This window comes from Urocampus carinirostris, chromosome 9 (genome assembly GCF_059441175.1).
Source record: "Urocampus carinirostris isolate Australia breed hairy pipefish chromosome 9, RoL_Ucar_1.0, whole genome shotgun sequence".
NCBI lineage: Eukaryota > Metazoa > Chordata > Actinopteri > Syngnathiformes > Syngnathidae > Urocampus > Urocampus carinirostris.
In genome coordinates this window covers 21,052,271-21,074,405 of record NC_142357.1, presented here as the reverse complement: position 1 = coordinate 21,074,405, position 22,135 = coordinate 21,052,271, and the positions used below count along the sequence as shown (strand labels likewise).

The window sequence follows — 22,135 nt, the reverse complement described above, 5'->3', positions numbered from 1 at the left end:
AAAGAGGTTAAAATACACAGAGAGAGACAAAGGAAGAGAAAAAGAGAGACACAGAGAGTGAAAGAGACAGAGACAGAGTGGGAGAAAAGAGGTGGAAAAGAAAGGGAGAGAGGCAGAGAGAGAGAGAGAGAAATAAATACAAGTACAGTCTCTTTATGAGAGGCACCTGGCTTTGGCAACATCAAGTTGACATATTTCAACCTGCAGCTCATTTTTCTCTTGTGCTTTCCTCAGCGTTGTCTCGCGGGCCGGATTCAACCCCCTAGCGAGCCTGATCTGGCCCGCGGGCCGCCTGTTTGACACCTGTGATTTAGATGGTATAATAGGATCCTATTGGGTATAAAAATGAAATGTTTTTTTTTGTAAAGGTTTATGAGAATGTTGTATAAAATAACTTGAATTATATATAATATCTTACTTATATATGATGCATACAGTCCAAGGTAACAAAGTGTTGTTGCAAGATTTGCAGATTGTGAAAGTTGTCTACCTGTGGGCTGGGTTTCTAAACACATTTCTCACTTACATAATTATGAGTGTGAAAGAAAAATGGCTTCAAAAAGAGTTTTCTGAAAAAAATTAAAATTGTTATACTATATTTTCCTGATTATAAGGCGCACCTAAAAACCTCAAACCTTCCAGGAATTTGAAGGTGGGCACTATGTAACAAAATATACGATGGATAAGATGGAATAGCATACAGTATTTGTACGTGCCCGTTAATATGGTAGTAAAACTCTTTATGAAAACTTTTTGTTTTTTTTCAAAAGACTATTGTTTTTAGGATGCAATTTATAATCCTGTGTGCCTTAGAATGTGACCAATATATTAATATAGTATAGTAATGTAGTAATTATTTATCTCTATGTTCCTTAGTGTGAATTTCCCTGCGGGGATGAATAAAGTATCTATCTATCTATCTATCTATCTCTATCTCTATCTCCATCCCTCCCCCCCAACACTCTGATTAACATTGTGCCTGTGAAACAAGAATTAGGCTATTGGGCTTCATGTTGCCCTTGCTGATGCTAATGCTGCCATTCCTGAAGGCCATGCTAATTCTGGCGCTCCTATACGAATTACTTGAACTATTTAAACAAATAGTCTCCACGCTAAATAAGCAATAAGACTCAAAAAGGTGCATTTATTTGACTAGCTGGTTTTCATAGAACAAAACCGACCGCACCGCTTTGTTGTTCTCGCTCAACCACTTGAATTAATCCATCAAATCTGAGAGCATAATTGATACTCAGCACCACAAGACGACCTTAAATCACACACAGAGTAGCTTGACCTCCTTTTTTCACTCTCAAATGCCTTTACTTAAAAAGTTAGCCGGAGTGTAAATAACCTCCCCTCAAAAGAAGGAAGGGGGGAGGAGGAGGACAGTGGCAAGATGCAGGATGTTTTGACATTGCATGTGTAGGACATAATGGACAGGAAGAAGGTTAAAATCATCCTGGGTTGGTAATTCAATGCAGATGGGTTCGCTAACGTTCTTGCCAACAATAAAATAAAAAAAAATCAGGATGATATGTCCGTCCTATCTCCTTTGCCACACCGTACACATCCATCCACATTCGCTCCTTGCGGCAAGTTCCTGGAAGTGGAAAGTAACCCCCCCTGTTCACCCTGAGGCACGCCTCCTTGGCAGCTCAGCTGAAAGGCTAGCCACTGAGCCCCGGACTTGATTATATCCACATGAGTGCAAACATTTGTTTCTAATCCCTTTTATATAAGAAACTTCCAGCGGCGGCCGGATGAATGCGTGCCTCGAGTTCCTCGGAAGGCCTCTCACCAATCACGTACGCAGAATCCGCTGTAGACTGCCCCTCCCCGTTTGGATGTCAATATTTTTTTTTAAAGTTTTTGTACTCATTTACGACAAGTGACCTCATCTTGTCCGTCTCTGTAATTTGTGAAAGATTCAACGACATCATCACCATCAAGGACGGCAAAATGCCGCGTTTGGTTTGCTCATAACAGTCGACATATTCTCTAAGCGTCCCCAGTTTAGCATTTACGAGTTTCTTTCCACGAGCTTTAACAGTTATGTCAGCACACAGCGATTATATTTCATACACCACATTTGTTTGTGGTTTTTTTACCTAAAAGTAACTCAAAATTTGGGCTCATGTTTTACACAAGGTTTTAAGGTACATTATTAGCGTAATTGTCCAATGATCGATTTTGATAATATGATCCTGATCACAAAACATTGAATGCAACGAGAATCATGGCGGTGAGAGTGACGAATTCTTACCACTAGAACACCAGTGATATAATAAACATTTTATGTATATATATATATATATATATATATATATATATATATATATATATATATATTTATATACTGGACTGTCTCAGAATATTGTGATAAAGTTCTTTATTTTCTGTAATGCAATTAAAAAAACAAAAATGTCATACATTCTGGATTCATTACACATCAACTGAACTATTTCAAGCCTTTTATTATTTTAATATTGCTGAATTTGGCTTACAGCTTAAGAAAACTCAAAAATCCTATCTCAAAATATTAGAATATCATGAAAAAGTATACAAGTAGGCTATTCAACTAATCACCTGAATCATCTAATTAACTCGAAACACCTTGCGAGGGTTTCCTGAGCCTTAAAAACACTCAGCTTGGTTCAGTAAACTAAATCACAAGTATGGGGAAGACTGCTGATCTGACTGCTGTCCAGAGGACCCTCATTGATACCCTCCATCAGGAGGGTAAGACACAAAAAGAAATTTCTCAAAGAGCAGGCTGTTCACAGAGTGCAGTTTCAAAGCATATCCACAAAAAGTCTGTTGGAAGGGAAAAATGTGGCCGGAAACGCTGCACAACCAAGAGAGATGACCGCAGCCTTAACAAAATTGTGAAGAAGAGCCGCTTCCAGAATTTGAGGGAGCTTCAAAGACAGTGGGCTGAAGCTGGAGTCCAGGTATCAAAAGCCACAGTTCACAGACGTGTCCGGGAAATGGGCTACAATAGCCGTATTCCCATGGTCAAGCCACTTCTAAACTCAAGACAACGGAAGAAGCGTCTGACTTGGGCTATGGAGAAGAAGCACTGGACAGTTGCAGAGTGGTCCAAAGTCCTCTTTTCAGACGAAAGCAAGTTTTGCATTTCATTTGGAAGTCAAGGCGCCAGAGTCTGGAGAAAGGCTGGAGAAGAGCAAAATCCAAGTTGCTTGAAATCCAGTGTGAAGTTCCCACAGTCAGCAATAGTTTGGGGAGCCATGTCAGCTGCTGGTGTTGGTCCACTGTGTTTCATCAAGTCCAGAGTAAATGCAACTGTGTACCAAGAGATTTTAGAGCACTACATGCTTCCATCTGCTGAAAAGCTCTATGGAGATGAGTATTTCATTTTCCAGCATGATCTGGCACCTGCTCACAGTGCCAAAACCACCAGTAACTGGTGCATTGACCATGGCATCACTGTCCTTGATTGGCCTGCCAATTCCCCTGACCTGAACCCCATCGAGAATTTGTGGGGTATAGTTAAGAGGAAGATGAAAGACACCAGACCTACAAATGCAAATGAGCTGAAGGCCGCTATCGAAGCATCCTGGGCATCAATAACACCTCAGCAATGCCACAGGCTGATTGCCTCCATGCCACGCCGGATTGATGCAGTAATCCGTGCAAAAGGATTCCCAACCAAGTACTGAGTGCATCAATGGACATTTTCAAATGTTTGATTTAGTTTTGCTGTTATAAAATTATTTTTTTTACTTGGTCTGAGGAAGTATTCTAATATTTTGAGATAGGATTTTTGAGTTTTTTTCAGCTGTAAGCTAAAATCAGCAATATTCAAATAATAAAAGGCTTGAAATAGTTCAGTTGATGTGTAATGAATCCAGAATGTATGACATTTTTGTTTTTTTAATTGCATTACAGAAAATAAAGAACTTTATCACAATATTCTAATTTTCTGAGACAGTCCAGTATATATATACGAATGCAGAACGCAAAAACATATAAAAAAAACGCTTTTGTTTGTTAACAATATCAGTACCGTTACCGATACCTGGTACCTGTATTTAAATGAATGTAGCTTTTTTTCATTCGTTATATATATATATATATATATATATATCATATACCGTAGCAGTATCCCCTTAGTGGGAGGTGGCTAGAGTCAAGAACACATTAACATTTCTGACTCTTTCTGAGAGATTGATACAGAGGAGGGGATTCCCAGCCCCCTCGCTTAACCCAACTGATGTGTTGGGATTCATTAGGTGACCAAACCCCCCAATTCCAAACCCTAATGCCGAAGGCCAAGCAGGGAGGCAATGAGTACCAATGTTGTAAGTCTTAGGTATGACTCGGCCGAGGCTTGAACCACAACCTCCCAGTCTCAGGCAGGCGCCACACCCCCCAAGGCCACGGAGATAATTTTTTAAAATAATAATTTCATTTATAATAAACATACAAAAATGTGTTAGATTTTATAATTACTATTTAAAAATGTATAATGTTTTATACATACTAACTGTAGTTACAGTACCAGAGACAAATGTGAGAGAATTGAGAAAACTAAGTGTTCCTGAAAGATAAACGCAAAAGGCAGGACAAGGAATACAACACTTTGAACTGAGTGACCCGAATTGCTATCTTTAGCGATGTTAGACTATAATATTCTGCTTCATTAGCTACTCTGGCAACATTAGCATTAGCTCCAGTCTTTTACTGCATTCCCATCTTCTGAGCGATTCTAGTCGCTAAATTTGCCAACACTGGCCTAGCCATAGTAACAGGCACCGGATTTACATAGTTTGCCTCGGCTGAGCAATACTAAATGCTTATTTGTTAGCTGTATTAGTCATCCTAGGCTTGTTACCTCAAGTAAATCATGGCCTTCCCACCAGTTTTCTGACGCTAACGCCGTCGCTAGTCACGAAATACAATGCCTGCATTTTGACGCTAGCTGCATTAGCATCAGAGGCAGTTGACCTATAGTCATTTTTGGCTTTTGGACCTCCTGAGCTATACTAGTCATTAATCATTTTTAGGGACGCTAGCCACTTATATACTGTCCGCATTACGGATGATAGTATCAGAGTTGGGGTTATTTATGGCCAGCGGCCTTGCTGTGTTCCACTAGCAGCCAGTCACTAGCTGCTATCATTGGGGATGCTAGCTGAGAATACTCTGGCCACATTAGCAACAATGGCCGCATTAGCATTAGTGGCAGGTGACTTGCAGTCATTTTTTGGCATTATGACCTGCTGAGTTAAACTAGGTTTTAGCCGCCAATACACTGTTTACATAAGTGAGGCTAGCCGCAATAGCATTAGAGGTGCTTGAAGGTTGGTCATCTGTGGCCCTCACACTTGCTCAGCTCGGCTAGTAGTCATTAATAGATATTTTATTTTTGTATTCTTTTAATTGCCATAACGGGAACTGACAACTCTTTAAAGCTGTTAATCTGGTGCTCAGAACATTTTATGTTAAGTAAACAGTATATCATATATACTCTCGCACAAGCATCAAATATAACCCTGTAAAACTGTTTGAAAATAGCTGCGTACTAAAAGAAAAACCCAAAATATCAATAAAACATGTATCTAAACAACAATAAGTATTCAAATGTGGGGGAACAAATATTTTGATACCGGTATTGAGTATAGAATCATTAATTTGAAACAGTTTACTTTATTTTCAAGTATCACTTTGATTGCAGACACTTGTACAACATCTTTGTATTTTACTATCATTTACTCACTTAACTCGATTATCATTGTCACCGTTTCCACTTATCCTTATAAATAACTTTCTTAGGACCCATAATTAAATCGGCTATACAACACACTGAATTAGAATAAAATGAGATGTGATCCCTTTCCAATACAATAAAGACTCTGCCAATTGAACAGGAAAAACAGATTGGGGGAGAGGAGTTCACGAGGACACGACACGACCGTGGTCAATTGGGTGGCCACCTTGTGTTAATTTTTGTTTATGCGCATAAAAGCCGACCCGCTTTCAGTTTTCTCATTTATAGTTCTAAATTTGGCTTATATGCGAGCATATACGGTACTGTTCTTAAGGAATTCGTCCCACACAAATAGAAAACATATCGTGTTATCTCCAAAGACGCTTTCATTCTGACTCATAAACTCCAGATCTTGTTTTATAGTTTGGAAAACAACAGTAAAAGATAATAAGCAGGCTTCCAAACTAAAAACAAAACAACAACCTCAAACGCGTGGTTTAGGTGTGAATCAAAGCGTCCACATTGTAATTGCACAATTGTGACTAAAGGGCCTGGCGATTAATTGTAGCTTGACGCCTCGAGTTTTGCCGAGTAACTCACGCTAGCTTTGCATCGTAAAGGCATCGAGCAACCTGGTGACACAGGAGATGCCTTTACTCTCTTAGTAGGTGACAAAAGGGACTGTGTTGATGACGTTCAACCCGAGGAGTTATATTTCCATAACATTGGCATTACAGCAAAAAAATTGTGATTTTTTTTCCTTTTTTTTTAAATTTATTTTTTTACAACAGGGTTCGCAAAATCACAGCCCACGGACTGCCTATGGCCCGCGGGGTGAATGTTTGAGGCCCCTGCGTTAATACAAAAGTTAAAAGTCCCTCCAAATGTTAGATATAGTTAAACAATTAAATATAATTATAAATAAAATTAAACCATTCCTTGAAATTATTAAGGAAAATATGCTAACCATTATGTAAACATGCATTTTTTAAATACTTGTCAGTGGAGAAATTTGTATTCATTTTACATAACATGACTCTCATTGAGAGTGAACTGACATGATTGGCCACCATTTTGCTGCTACAGGAACCTCCAATAGCCAAAAACCTGCCTTGTTTATGTGGTTTTCTTTTCTTTTGTCTTACTTCTTTTCTTTTTTTATCCCTTTTTCTTTTTTTACTTGCTTGTTTTATTATTTTGCCCGGATTCTTTTATTATTCTATTCTTCCTTTTTGATGCTTTTTGATGTTCTTTTTCTATTTCTTTCAAGTTCCTTCTACCTTTTTCTTCTGTTTTTCCTTTTTCTTTAATTTCCTTTTTTTCCTTTCCCTTTTATTATTTTTTTCCTTCTGTTCTTATTGCTTTTTATTATTACAACTTATTTTGTGTAAAGAATCGCATCAATTATATTTAAGAAAATTGGGCCCTTTTATATTAGAGCTTTGTTTGTGGAAAGCTTTATATAGCCCAACTTCAGCCAGACCCTAGCTCCAGCGGACCCCATGACAATTGAGTTTGTGACCCCTGTTAAATGTGCTTCTTCTTCCATGGTATTTATTATTGCCCTTTTTTTCAATATTGTGCCACGGTTGTTACCATTCATTGCTACGTCTGCTTTTACGACATTATTTCTTTCAATCCCAGCTGTCTAAACAAGCATTTTGGCTTTCCGGCCTATATCTCTCATCCTCTCCTCCCTCGACATCTTCCGTCCGTTGCTCTCCCCAACTCCCTCGCTTTGTGCCGTCCGTAAATTTCTGGCTATTTAGAGTATGTGGCGTGGTGCCAGCTTTCCATTAGGTGCTCCGTTCCCCGGAGACGGCGCTGGTGGCCTGGGATGTGTTACCCCTGTCGGGAGGGATGCTCTGGGGGGGTGATAGAAGGAATTACAGAATAAGGCAGACTGTTTCGAGGAAAAAAAATAAAAAGAGCACTTAATGAGGTTCGCCTGTCAACAACTAACATTTACAGCTGTTGTAAATATTAACAAAATGTAATTCTAAAACGATTTTTTAAGAATTTCAAAAGCAAATGCTACACTGCAAAAAATAAATCTTAGCCTGAGCTGGTTGCCAGCCAGTCGCAGGGCACACAGACACAGACAACTCACTCACTTATTCACACCTAGGGCCAATTTGGACCGGCCAATTAACCTGACATGCATGTTTTTGGATTGGGGGAGGAAACCGGAGTGCCTGGAGGAAACCCATGCAAGCACGGGGAGAACATGCAAACCCGACACAGGAAGCTTCGATCTCACGACCTCAAAACGGTGCCGCACATGCACTAAACCCTGCGCTGCTGTGCTGACGGGTACCCCAAAGAATGATCAACTTTAAGAAAGACTAGTCAAACAGTTCAGTAGCATTCCCTTCATATTATAATCATGCATAAAACATTTTTGTAAGCATTAAACAATTATTCAAAACCATAGGAATAAGGTAATTTTTATTTTATTTTGGTTTATTTTGACAGTAAGTGAACACAGTTTTACACCTGAACCAACTCACCACACGCTATTTAAACTCTATCGGGAGTTATGAAAACATATATAATTTCTGCCAAAATCTTTGTACTGGTTTGATACAAAATAAGAGTTCAAGTAGTGCATGGGCAATAGGATTAGACAACATCAGATCAAACTACTAGGCTGGGCCTATTAAAGCTAAGAGTGTATCATTTACTGCCTCTTAGTGTTCAGAGGGTGCATTTTGATCTGATCTGTTTAAAAAATCATAACTTTTGGTATGAATGACCGAGAGACTTGTTTTTTTTTCCCACACATTCATGAATTTGTGGCGGGCCGGATAAAATAATCCAACAGGGGGAGTGTGTGTGGTCCAAGGGCCGATGGTGTGACATGGCGGTCCTAAGGTGTGTAGACTTTTCCTATCCACTGTATGTAAATTTTACTTGAGAGAGAAGTTTTTGAGGTTGTGGACGAGCTAAAGCTAATTTAGCCTGCCAGCAGATATTCTGCAGAGTCTTGGCGTGCCGTGTCAACTGAATTGCCGGAATAACAAGTATGACATGTAATGTTTAAGCCAATGCAAGATTCATTTAATTTAATTGTTTTTGTACAAGCAAACGCTGTGGAGGTCGCTATTGCACTTTTCTGCAGCTCTGTTCTGCTTTTCTGTCTCCAGCCCGGCTCGTAATCCCTTTCTCCTCAAGCATTTATGACCTTGGAAGCAGATCAGTTTTTCCCCATCTGGGAAACAGGTGGAAGATATAAGCCTTTTGCCAGGAGCAGTCTTCGATTTGTTTTCCATCACTGGGAACTGGTTCTGGCACCACGATAACATGTTCAGTGTTTTTTTTTAAGTCTTTTTTGTTAAAGAGGCCAGTTTCAGACAGCATTTCGACGTGAATGAAGGCAGATGGTGCGAGGTTATGCGAGCGGCGCAAGAATGCTTGCCGTTTTGAACCAAAACGCACGGAAAGCGTTAGGCGGGTTTCGGATGAGAAGTATGAATCAGATGGGGCTTGAAGATGCTGGCCGTTCTCTCTCGCTAAGACAAGCGGCCGTTGGCTGACTCTCCGCCGACTCATAATTCAACCGGAATTTTCTGTTCCTCGTGTCCTTCCAAATATTCTTTTTAATGCCTCGAACGTTTTGTGTCCTTCCGGAACATTTTATCGCCAGTTGCTTAGTCTGAGAGGTCTTCAATGCGAATGGCTTCTGCATGCATTCACTATTTTTTATGATTTGTGAAGTATTTCTAAACTTTTTTATTGCTTCTTCCGCCTTTTTATTTTACGCTTCCACTTGAAAAAATAGCAATCCTAGAAAATGAGCAAACCTTATCTTAGAATGGCAATTGCAGCTACTATTTCTTTAATAAATATTTACCTGGATACAAAAATAATATTAAGATAGTTTTATTATAATAAAAATATATATTTTTGATTATATTAACTTTTTGTTTGCTTTTTTACTTTTATGGTTGATTTCAGCAACTTATTTTTGTCTTTTAACCCACTCTTTGCCAAAGACGCATTTTCACATCAATGTTCCTTTTCTAATGATCTTAGGTAAGACCCATTTATTTTAAGACTATTTTATTTAAAAATTTAAAAATTGGTAAAAATATTTTAAATGATCGGCAATTATCTGTTGTTTTAAAAATTGCTTGGCATTAAATGGCTTACTCAATATTTACTTGTATACAAATATCACCCAAATAAATCGTTAACAAATCATGCATTGTGATTTCTGGATTTTCCTTTTTAGTGTATCTCTCTTACAGTGGACATGCACCTACGATGAAAATTTCAGACCCCTCCATGATCTCTAAGTGAGAAAAATACCAACTGTATTTATATATATATATATATATATATATATATATATATATATAAATGACAATGTTAATAATGATAATAATACATTGTTATTAGAATGATGATGAGTTTATTATGGTTCATGATCATTATTATAATGAAAATAATATGTATGATCATAATTATAGTAGTACTGTATAATTCTGACCATAAGGCGCACCTGATTATAATCCGGACCCAGTACATTTTTTTAAGTAAAAAAAAAAAAACATTTTGTACATACATAAGCCGCACCTGACTATAAGCGCCAACTGCCCACATTGCTATTTACTAAGAAATACACTACACAGAAAGAGTTTTAACAACATACGGAACCTTAACGTTCTGACGGCCCGCTGTTAGGCCGCCGGGCTTTTGATAAACAAATACGTATCCGTACGATGTCACCTGTCACTGAAATGCGTCATGCCATCATTGGAAAGCCTAAACTTTTCGGATTTATGATGACCAAATACTCATTAGAGAAACATCAGGATAAGTCTGATACACGAAAAGAATAAAGCTGGCATAACTCACCATTACGTTCCCTGGCCATCTTCAACGTCTTGGAATGTCCATGGTTGGATTCTTTGGACTAAAATATTTACTCCAAAACACAAGAGTCTGCTGACAGATGAATAGGAATCTGCCTAAAACATTTCTGCTTCGTTGGACATTGCTTCAATTAACCACATTATTTCCGTTTACATTGAAACAGACTCTTAAAATTATTCCCAATATGGTAGTTAGCCCCTCCTCCTACCTTTCGATTGACACATTTCCCATAATGAGGGCCTGTTCATCCTAGTTTTATTCATGCACAAAGCACAAAGTCACAATAAACGTGCGTCTTTCTCGACTCAAAAATTCCACCCGTCTCACCCTCAACTTTACTGCTTGTGTATTGTTTAGTGCCTCCTAGAAGGAAAAAAAAAAACATATTGATTTGAATAATAAGCAAACATGCATGAATGATGATCTAAACGTGCATTTTTTTAAATGCTTGTAGTTCGAGAAAAGTTTACATCATGTGAAGCTCACCTAAATGGACCTAATTGTTAGCAGTCCTGCTGCTACGTCTCGCTGAACAAACCAAAAACTTGTGTAAGCCTGGACAAAAAATGAGAAGAAAAATGTTGCGTTTTGGTCACTTTAGGTCTTGTAGTTTTTATTCATCCTTGTGCTTTGTAGCACTTATTAACGGTTGCACTTCACAATACAGCAGCATCTAGTGGTCACTTATTACACATTGTCTCTTCAATTTTTGCTTTCTGCAATCCTAAACAGGTGCGCTGGCTTGACATTGGCGGGATGGAGGATGTGAAGCTAAAACTGAAGCAGGCTGTGGAGTGGCCCTTGAGGCACCCCGAAGCTTTCGCTCGCATGGGCATCCGACCACCGAAAGGGGTCTTGCTTTATGGACCGCCGGGCTGCTCCAAGACTATGATTGCCAAGGCCCTGGCCAACGAAAGCGGCCTTAACTTCCTGGCCATTAAGGTGGGTTTGCCAAAAGTCACTTTGTCGTTAAATTATTTATAGTTGATGTCAGTTTGACCCTAGTCACAATAAGGTCAGTGGTCATTGTCAAAATACAGCTCCCATAAAACTCATCACCAACCACCGATAAACTCATATATCAGCACTCAAGCATTGTCCTGATAGATTTGTTTATGCTCTTGGTTAGTGCATAATACTGATGCTATTCATGGGAGTCGCACCCCTACACGGTTTTAACATGTCCATCAACATCCCAGAGAAGAGGTTTCCCCTCAATGACCCCGGGAGGGACACCTAACTGCCCTGCTTCCTGTGCAGAGAGCTTCCTTGCCTGACCCCTGACCTCGTCTTTGTCCATTTTCATTCATCACTACTAACCAGCGTTAGCTCAGCCTCCCTTCCTGCCTCCGTTCCTTCACAGCATCCTGACAGAGATGGATGGGCCTAATTGTGGAGTGTTTGATTGTTGATGGTCTTTCAAGGCTGTTAACGCTCAACACTGGAAGTAGCGGCTGCACCGGGAGATGCTAATGCTAATTTAGTTGCCCAACAAGTCTTGATTGAAGAAAGGTGGAGCTGGAGTCTGCTCACTTTTTCTTTATATTTATATTTTTTGTGTCTGTACATGAGGACCTGTGCGTCAATGAGAGTTAAATACATAAGTCAAGAGATTTGCTTTCAAGGGTATTATGAAAGACGGCTAATTTTAAATCCAAAACAAATGCACAAAAGAAGGAAGGTCGGGAGGGAGGGAGGGAGGAGGGAAAGAAGGAAGAAAGGAAGGAAGGATGGATGGACCTCACGATGGAAGGATGGAAGGAAGAAAGGATGGATGGATGGAAGATAGGATGGAAGGAAGGAAGTATGGAAGGAAAGAACAAGAAAATAAAGAAATCGTAAATGTAAGGACAAAGGGAAGGAAGGAAGGAAGGAAGGAACAAATGCACAATGGAGGGAGGAATGAATGAAAGGAGAAAATAAAGAGAAAAAAAGGAAGAAAGCTTACATTTTCGGGTAATGTTTTTTCAAAAACGTAATGACCAAATAATGTAGGCTTTTCTAAATAAATAACAAAGTTAAACAATATTTTTTTCACTCAACAAATTATATTTGCTTAGAATAACGTTTCGACTAGAAAAAGGGTTAATATCATATACAAAAATTACAACAACAAAAATCCTTAATTAAAAGGAACACAAAATACAAGTTCAATGTTTTTGTCCACAATTTATGTAGTTTTGTACTAAAAATGCTCCAAAGGTTTCTTCATGGTTTAGAAACACTTCCCCAAAATGTTTTAAAACAACCAAAAAAGTGGGTTGGTGTACACTTATCAACACAAAAAGTTAAATGCACCAAAGTACTGGATCGGTCTATTTTCGAATTTTATGTTCTGTTCGAGTATTTAATGCTAAAGTGGCTCAAACTACTTGAGACAACATCCCTGTTTGTTAAAAAAAAAAAACTTAGCCAATTTATATAATGCTGAGTCTCTACATGTTCCATAGTTTGCTTGTTGAGAAGCTTCCCCACTGCCAAGACTTGAAGTGCTGACTGATACACATGGGATGGAGTCCAAGTCCATCTATTTTCTGAGTTTGACATAAAACAGCACTGAGTGAACACTAAGATTTCAAATGAGCACCTCGGACAAACACAGGCCAACCAAAGCTGACTCAAATCAGTCCAAAATTGCATTATCCGTTAACGAGTGGCTTGCAATGCTCCGGAATGCTTTTTGGCATCGAAACGTTTCTGCAAAAGGGTGAACTCATGTTGAAGTAGCCTCATCTACCAAAAGGTACTCTAACATTTGCAATTGCTGACTTTTCAGGGTCCTGAACTGCTGAGCAAGTACGTGGGTGAGTCGGAAAGAGCCGTCAGGGAGGTGAGTTTTGCTTTTACTTTTTGTCAAGACAACACATTCTTAGGACCCACCTCTAATTGTTACATTGACTTTCTACGACCGGACACAAGCGATCATTACAGTTGAACCCCTATGTAAGAGATGAAATTGTTCAAGGATCAAGCTCGTATCTAGAATGTTTCATATCAAACACATTTTCTCCAGACGAAATATCTGAAAACCAATTAATCATTTCCCAGCCAGCCATAATCATCCAATTTACGCCAAGTACAATCCTGATCACCAAAATGCATTCCAATAGTAATTGAACATAAAACTACAGTAATAAGATAAATACGATCATATTTACGTAATATAGTGTGACTGCAGCTTGATTGGCCTGTCCAAATTGTCCCTAGGTGTGAATGAGTGAGTGACTTGTTTAACTCTGTGTGCCCTGCAACTGGCTGGGCACCAGTTCAGGGTGTCCCCTGCCCACTGCCCAAAAATATCTGGGCTGGGCTCCAGCATCCCTGTGACACGACAATGTCACCAGTCACTAAAATACGGATTTTATATACTGACAATAAAAAAAAAATACCTTTCCCACGATCAGTTTGAAACAAGATGCCCATAAAATATAAAGCCAGGGTAGCTCACCAGAGATCTTGCCGCCATCGCATTCGATGATAATACGCAACCATGGTCTCTTAACATCCGTGAGTGAATTAAATCCAACCGTGTAAAACATTTACTTACTCTAAAACACGCGATCTCTGCATCGATGGATGTTGCTGTCTTTTTAGCCCCATCATTCCTGTTCACAAATAAACCAGAATGTAAATCATGGCGGCACGGCGGCTGGGTGGTTAGCGCGCAGCCCCACGGTGCAGAGCTTTAGGGTTCAAATTCCGCTATTGCAGCCTTTGCATGTTCTCCCCGTGCCTGCGTGGGTTTCCTCCGGGCACTCCGGTTTCCTCCCACATTCCAAAAACATGCACGTCATGTTAATTGTCCCAAGGTATGAATAAGAGAGTGAGTCTCTCGGTCATTTATACCAACAGTTTTATTTAGTGCCCTGTGACTGGCTGGCAATCAGTTCAGAGTGTCCCTTGCTTACTGCCGGAAGACAGCTGGGATGGGCTCCAGCACCCCCGCGACCCTACAGAGGATAAGCGGTTTATTTTAATGGATGGATGGATAGGACCTAACTTGTGATTCACATGTTTTCTGGCCAATTGCAGACTTCGTTGTACCTCGCTTTAGCCTCCATGAGCCTATAAATGCTAAAAAGACCCGCCTCCTTTACCTCTGAATAACTTTAATTTATAGTGACCGATTCAAATAATGCAATCATCATTAGTTAGCAAATGAAACGCCGGTATATATATCCTAGCATGCATCGTGCGCTACTTCGTCTACTGAGGGAAATAGAGTCGGCGGTTGTTTACCGTAGACCTGTTGCGACTCAATATTGATCCACATATTAAGCTCATTGTATTATAAGTCCCATAATTATAAGGCTTTTGTACAAATTTAAGGCTTTACAGTGCGGAAAATACGGTCCCTCCTCTTTTTTACACACAGGATTTCAGTGAACATGGGGGTTGGTGTTACAATAAATTTATTTTTAAAATTTCCAGCACTTGATGACCGATGCACGCATACGCACATCATGACGCCGTCAAGTGACACATTTCCTGTTTACGCACAGTCTGATCTCCGTTCAACAGCTATTTTCATTTTTTTTCTCCTTTCCTCCCCGCAGGTGTTTCGCAAGGCCAGAGCCGTCTCCCCCTCTGTGGTCTTCTTCGATGAGATCGATGCATTGGCCAGCGAAAGGGGAAGGTAAGCGCGCTATGAATAACTGTAACACACACTGTATTGTTCACCCCTGAGTCAACAGACTACTACGTCGTTGTTGTGCCGTGACAAATGTAAACGTCTCGTGGCGTCTTCTTTGTATCCTCGTGGACATAGCGGTCACTGTCTCTTTCATGGAATGGCACATCTGTTGCCTAGAGGAAATGGGATGGCGGGGGAAGTTGAGGGGGTTGGATGGACACGGGTATGCACACAAACTAGTCATTGTCCCCACCGTTCTTAATGGGGGCTGAAAAGAGCACCAATTTGCAGCCCGGATCTCACTTAAAAACTATAAGATGACCCTATCCATCAATTTCTCTATTTCTCTATCCCCTCAGATTTTGATTCACAAGCGTTTAAATCAAGTTTCTTTTTCTTTTTTGATTCATTCAAATTTAATCAAGTATTGTTTAATGAAATTGTATGTAAAGAAAATTTCATATTATCAAGGCCATTGCAAAAGCTCTCCAACTTCCAAATGCAGATTAGTCAGAGAAAGTAACTGGTCTAAAGTTTTTGTTTACGGAGGTGGATAATTTTTTTAGCGTTTTATTATTTATTACTTATTCAAATGACTAAATCAATTTGTTTAATGACTGAACGGTGTCTGTATATGGTTGTTGGTGGAAAAGGAGAGGGACAAGACACTCAGAGTGTTTAGCATCCCTGTTTACACGATGTTCGTGTAAATGTCCTAATAAATTCATAATATTGTATTTTTCTATCTTTAATTTTGAAAATCGTTAGGATTAAAATGAATAATTCTTTACTGTAATCAGTAAACAGATTTGCCTCTAGGTGTTGCTGGTACTCCACCTAAATCTTTTTTTGAAGGATGCTAAGATTTCCTACACTGATAAAACTTAAATTACGTTATTTCAATTCAATGAACCAGGCCGCTTGAAATAGCACACACATAATTTATTAACACAGAGAATTGGGGGGTGGGGTCCCGGAGATTATGGGAGTTTTCGACCGCTGAAAGTTACTAGCACAAAAACAAAGTTTCCTGCTATAATGCTTGTCCAGAAAAAAACGCTTATTCCCATGAACCAGCAAACATGGTGTTAAATCTGGAACCGTCCTCTTACTAGATGTTGCGGAGAGATTTGGTCCCGTGCACCAGATGTTCGCAACCTATGGTCCACGTGCTGAAATCTAGGCCGCCGAGCAGGCCCGCACGGCCGCTAGGCACGGCCGTAATGCTAGGCTTTAGAAAAAAAAGCGGGCTATCGATCAGCTCCTCTTTTTATGTGGACCAGGGACGCTTGACCAGATCATGCCTTTTTGGGGGGGGTCTTAGGTATATGAGTCTCGCATTGGTACGTCGGGAACGGTCCAAAAGGGGACGCAGTCGTTCCATCCATTCCAAAGTTCTGAGTTACTTGGAATTTTGTGCTGGTCTTATTTGCTCTGCAATATAGACAACAATCACTTTTTTGTTTTAATCACGCCAATCAATATTTTTTATAAACACATACAGACTGCGATTGCGACACTCATTCTATCAAAAGCGCATCGATGAAAAGCGTAGGAATATCAGAGTTCGCGTTCACTTGAAAGGGAGTCAGATTCTGCAGGGGAGTCAGATTAAGGCACAACACAGGTGTTGGCTTCTGCCATGTGTGTGTCGCTCCACGTTTATTCGACATTTCAGTCAAGGGGGGGTCACAAAGGGGGTGGAGGTAAAAAAAAGAGGCTAATTGAAAATGTGATAAGTATTCCCAAATATGCTTCAGAGACTCCGCCCCCTGGTTGCTTATTTAATCAGAAAGTGCAGGGTGGGTGGTGTCAGACAGAAGGCAGGGGGTGATAAAAAGGCTCGGCTGTTGCTCAGTGTTGTGCTAAATATCAGCTTAATCAGCTTCATAACAGCTGATGCTGTTATCTGTCAAATTCATTCTCAAATATCATTACCAATAATCAGGCCGCCCGATAATTGTGTGTGTGTGTTTGTGTGTGTGCGTGTGCGTGTGTGTGTGTGTGCGTGCGCGCGCCAGCGCAAGTATGCCTACATATATAAGTTGGCCTTCAAAATTATGTTTTCGCATTCATTTATTGGTAAGAATTTTTTTTTTTTAAACTTTTTATTATTAATCAATATCTTGTAATGAAAAATCTTCATCGTTGGTTTTTTGATCACTCTAAACCGCACCTTCAGTCTGTAATTCCATCCAACCATCCATTCTTCCATCTAACATTCAATCTATCGACCAAGCACCCCGGCCCATAAACAACCAGCCAATCCAGCCATCTGCCGACGCACATATTCTACCCACCCATCTATCCATCTTTCGATCCATCTGTCAATATATTAATCCATTCTTCCTTCCATCCATCTTTCCACCCACCTGTACCAAACAGCCTATCCATCTATTCATCCATCTATCTGCCAAAAACACCCGACTAGCCGCCGATTCATTCACCCTTTCATCCATTTTTCAATGCATTCAACCATCCATCCATCAATCTTTACATCCATCCTTCCATCTAACCACCCATAACCAACCAACCAGCCAATCCTTCCATTAATTAATACATTCATTCTTTCTCTGGCCCTCGCATCAACCCACCCCTCCATTTACCCTTCTGTCCATCTCTCCATCCATCAATACATCCATCAATCTTCACATCCATCTTTTCATCTATGTATAACCGAACAGCCAATCTACCCTATCCATTAACCCATCCATCCCTCTTTCATCCATTCATCCATCCACCCCCCTATCATCCATTCATCCATCTATCCTTCCATTAATAACCAACAATCCAATCCATCCGCCGACCCACACGTCTACCCACCCATCATTCCGTCCATCTGTCCACCCATTCATCCACCCATTCGTCCATTAATTCATACATCCTTCCATTCATGCTTCCACCCACCAACAAGCCAATCAATATATCCGTCCGTCCGTCCATCTTGTTATACATAATTCAAAAATTCAGTCATGCATTCCAAATGATTACTGATGGATGGATGGACGGATATAAATGTTCATGGATAGACATAGATACAACTTGAAGTCAATGAATGTGAGTGCAAGCAGATGAATAATGGACAGCGGCTGTCCACCTTCACGCCCTTCACCGTTCAAGAACATTGACTTCTCCCTGCAAGGTTATTTACGCAAGCTTGCTCGCACTTCCTGACACGTTTTAATCAATAAAGTGGCTCGCGTGGCCCCTCCCTCGGATTTTCAAAAGTGTTGACACAGGCGGACCACCTCTGTCTGACTCGTGGCGAGCGTGCGGCCGGTCCCCCACACAGACGCGTAAAAAAACGAGAAGCACCTGTAAATCTGTCAGCCGACCTGCCATTAGTCCAAACTCGCGGAATGAATCGGAGGAGGAGAGCCAGATGGTGTTTAGGATGGATGAAGTAACTTGCAAAAAAATAAGATAGAAAATAAAATAAAAGTATGACAAAGGTGACAAACATTGCACAAGTCGATGGAGTTTCCTATAGTTGAATAGATAAGACGGACACACGTATGAAAATGCTTACTATACCTGTGTAGATAAAAAGAAACTAAAAAATCTAAAATTGCAAAAAATTAGGGGATATGTTTCGAACAATTTATATACCAGTTACTGTTTTATTGTTCCTTAAAGCTTGCTTTATGATGAGTAAATGGAACATATTTATTTCTTACTCTTTTTTGTTAAATCTATTTTACAAGAGAAGCATCCGTATTAAAAAAGCAAAATATTTTAAAGTGACAGTGTTTATGATTGGACCACTAGTTGTTGTACTGTGTTATGAAACTGAAAACATGTGCTAAAAACACCATGAAGAACACAGGGAAATATACAAACTACGGAGACTCAAAGTGACCAAAATGCACCATTTGACTTGTCGTTTTTTTACCTAGCCTTTTTGAGGTATTTAGGTATCCGTAGCAGCACGTAAAATGCTAATTCCATGTTTATGTGATAACGGATGTGTTTTTGCTTATTATTTAAATAAATATAATATGCTTTTTTACTAGTAGGAGGTGCTAAAATATACAGTGTCCCTTCGAAGCAAAAGTTCTTCCATCATGAAAGGGTGTACAGAAATTTCATTATATATGTGTTAAGATCATGATATCTGTGTGATTTATTATAAAAAGTGATGTTCAGAAAAAAAGTAGGAAATGTATGGAAATAAAGAATAAAACCTTTGTTTTACGATTTTTTTTGGAAGACCTAACAAATGGTTCTTTTCGTGATGGCGCTAAATAATACACATAATATGAATAGTCTAAAATAACAATGAGCAGTAATTACGAAGAAGTTAGAACATACATAAAATAAAACGTTAATTTAAATACAAAATAGTGTTTTGCAAAGGCAACGTCTAGAACGAGATCTAGAATTTGAAATAATGTAGACATAATAGTATAAATATTCAGAAATCAGTGAAATAAATATTTAACTCATTTTAATTTCAAAGAAAATTAACTACAATAAGTAAGGAGTGAACCGGGAAATAAAATGGTTGCTGTGGACATGGATGTTCTGGTTTCTTTTTAATGACACCACTGGCAGTTCGACTGTGCTCTTGTAGCCTAAATGTTTATTTTCTCGTTTTTTTTGTGAAAGAAGCCATTAATGGGACACAATCGAAGGCTTTCAAAATGAGCAGGGTGAGTTTCGCAAGATGAATATTAGCAATTAGAGGTGATGGATGTCACTTCCTCTCTACTGGCGTCATGTCCATCCATCATGTGCGCATTTTCTGGCTGCGTCTGTTGCTTCAACCCTTGTTCAGACCTACTCCATCACTTCACTTTAGAGGTTGAGAACATACTGACCCTGTACTGAGGTAGTTTATCGTTTGAAATAAACTGATAAAACAAATTTGACTGTAAATGTTTTCCATAGGAAGAAATTAAAACAAACTCAGATCATCTAGTTGCATTAGTGTGCACACTTTTATAACTTGGTATGTGATCTGAATTGATCACATTTATTAAAGTCAAGTCAAGTCATTTTTATTTGTATAGCCCTTAATCACAAATAGTCTCAAAGGGCTTCACAAGTTATTACACATAAGAAGTTTAGGTTATTCGTATGCTATAGAGTAGAAGTGAGTTTTAAGCTTAGATTTAAACATTTCCACGGAGGTTGCAGATCGGATCTCAGGGGGAAGAGCATTCCACAACACCGGTGCCCGGATGGAGAACGCTCTCGAACCAGCGGAACATTTCTTGGCTCTTGGGATCACCAGGAGACCGGCGCTCTCGGAACGAAGGCTTCGGGCCGGGACATAAGGGGAAAGTCCATGTATGATTTTGTATAGTAATAGGAGAACCTTAAAATCGCATCTTAGGCTAACAGGGAGCCAATGCAGGTTAGCCAAAATTGGGGTGATGTGATCGTACTTTTTTGTCCTTTTTAAAAGCCTCGCTGCAGCATTTCGTACCAGCTGAAAACTCTTGAGTTTGGTCATCGGAAGACCGGAAAGTAGTGCATTACAGTAATCGAGACGGGAGGTAATAAACGCGTGAATTATGATTTCCGCATCCGACCGAGAAAGTATAGGACGAATTTTAGCAATGTTACGGAGATGGAAGAAAGCGGTTCTAGTAATTTTCTTCACATGTGTTTGAAAGGACAGATCGGGGTCGAAAATGACACCTAAATTTTTAAGTGAGTCGCTCTGTGTGATGTGGCAATTGTCTATTTTCACAGCGGTTTTAGAGAATAAGTCACGGGACTTAGATGGACCAATAACTAACATTTCAGTCTTTTCAGAGTTAAGACGCAGGAAATTGAGTGACATCCACTCTTTTATCTCAGTGAGGCAGGCCTCCAAATTTCCACAGTTTAGTGTGGCAGATTCCTCCATCGGGAGATAGAGTTGAGTGACATCTGCGTAGCAATGGAAACTGATATTATACTTGCGAATAATATCACCTAGTGGAAGCATATAAATGCTGAAGAGAAGGGGGCCAAGCACTGAACCCTGCGGAACACCACAGGTAACACTAAATGGCTCAGATGTCAATTCGCCATATTTAACGCAGTGTGTCCTATCTGAGAGGTAGGATCTGAACCATAAGAGGACGTTTCCTGAGAGACCAATCCATTTTTCCAACCGTTCTAGCAAGATATTATGGTCCACTGTGTCAAATGCAGCACTAAGGTCCAGCAGCAGCAAAAGTGATGATGCGCCAGAGTCCATTGCCCGTAGGAGATCATTGGTTACCTTAATCAGAGCTGTCTCAGTAGAGTGGTTAGCCCTGAATCCTGATTGCATTGATTCAAAGAGATTGTTCTCGGACATGAAATCATTCAGCTGCTGTGCCACTACTTTTTCAAGTATTTTAGAAAGAAACGGTAGGTTTGACACAGGTCTATAATTACATACGTTTTCTGGATCAAGGTTGGGTCGTTTCAGTGTGGGTTTAATGACAGCGGACTTAAAAGCCGCTGGAACTACACCTGAGGAGAGTGATATGTTCAAAATATTTAGAACTGAAAGTGCAAGAACGCCAAAGAGACCTTTAATAAGTGAACCTGGAAGCGAGTCGAACTGGCAAGTCGTCGGTTTGGCCGTATTCACCATCTGTTTAAGATTATCGAGTGACAGTTCATTAAAACGGGACAAAATCCCTGGACAGCCACCATGTCGTGCATCTATAGATTTGAGTGCTTTAGTATGTGTTGAATTAATACTGTCTTTAGCGATTTCTTCCTGTATGCTTTGGATCTTCTTAGTAAAGAAGACCATTATGTCATGGGCAGAATGAGTGGAGCTATCTGGGATAGTCTGTTGCCTTGTGAGCGATGCTACAGTGTCGAAAAGGACCTTGGGATTGTTCTTTTGTGACGCAATCACCTTCGAAAGGTAGGCTGATTTTGCAGAGGGCAGGGCCGCTTTA

The 22,135-nt window shown here is 39.8% G+C and overlaps 1 protein-coding gene across 1 annotated transcript in view; it reads left to right on the top strand.

Annotated features, from left to right (window-relative positions):
• The window catches only part of afg2a (AAA ATPase AFG2A), a 195,670-nt gene that overhangs the window by 40,816 nt on the left and 132,719 nt on the right, over positions 1 to 22,135 (top strand). Inside the window, exons 12-14 of the mRNA XM_088344838.1 lie at positions 11,342 to 11,551; positions 13,386 to 13,439; positions 15,166 to 15,245. Coding sequence (XP_088200964.1) covers positions 11,342 to 11,551; positions 13,386 to 13,439; positions 15,166 to 15,245 — 344 coding nt within the window. The remainder of the gene's footprint in view (positions 1 to 11,341; positions 11,552 to 13,385; positions 13,440 to 15,165; positions 15,246 to 22,135) is intronic.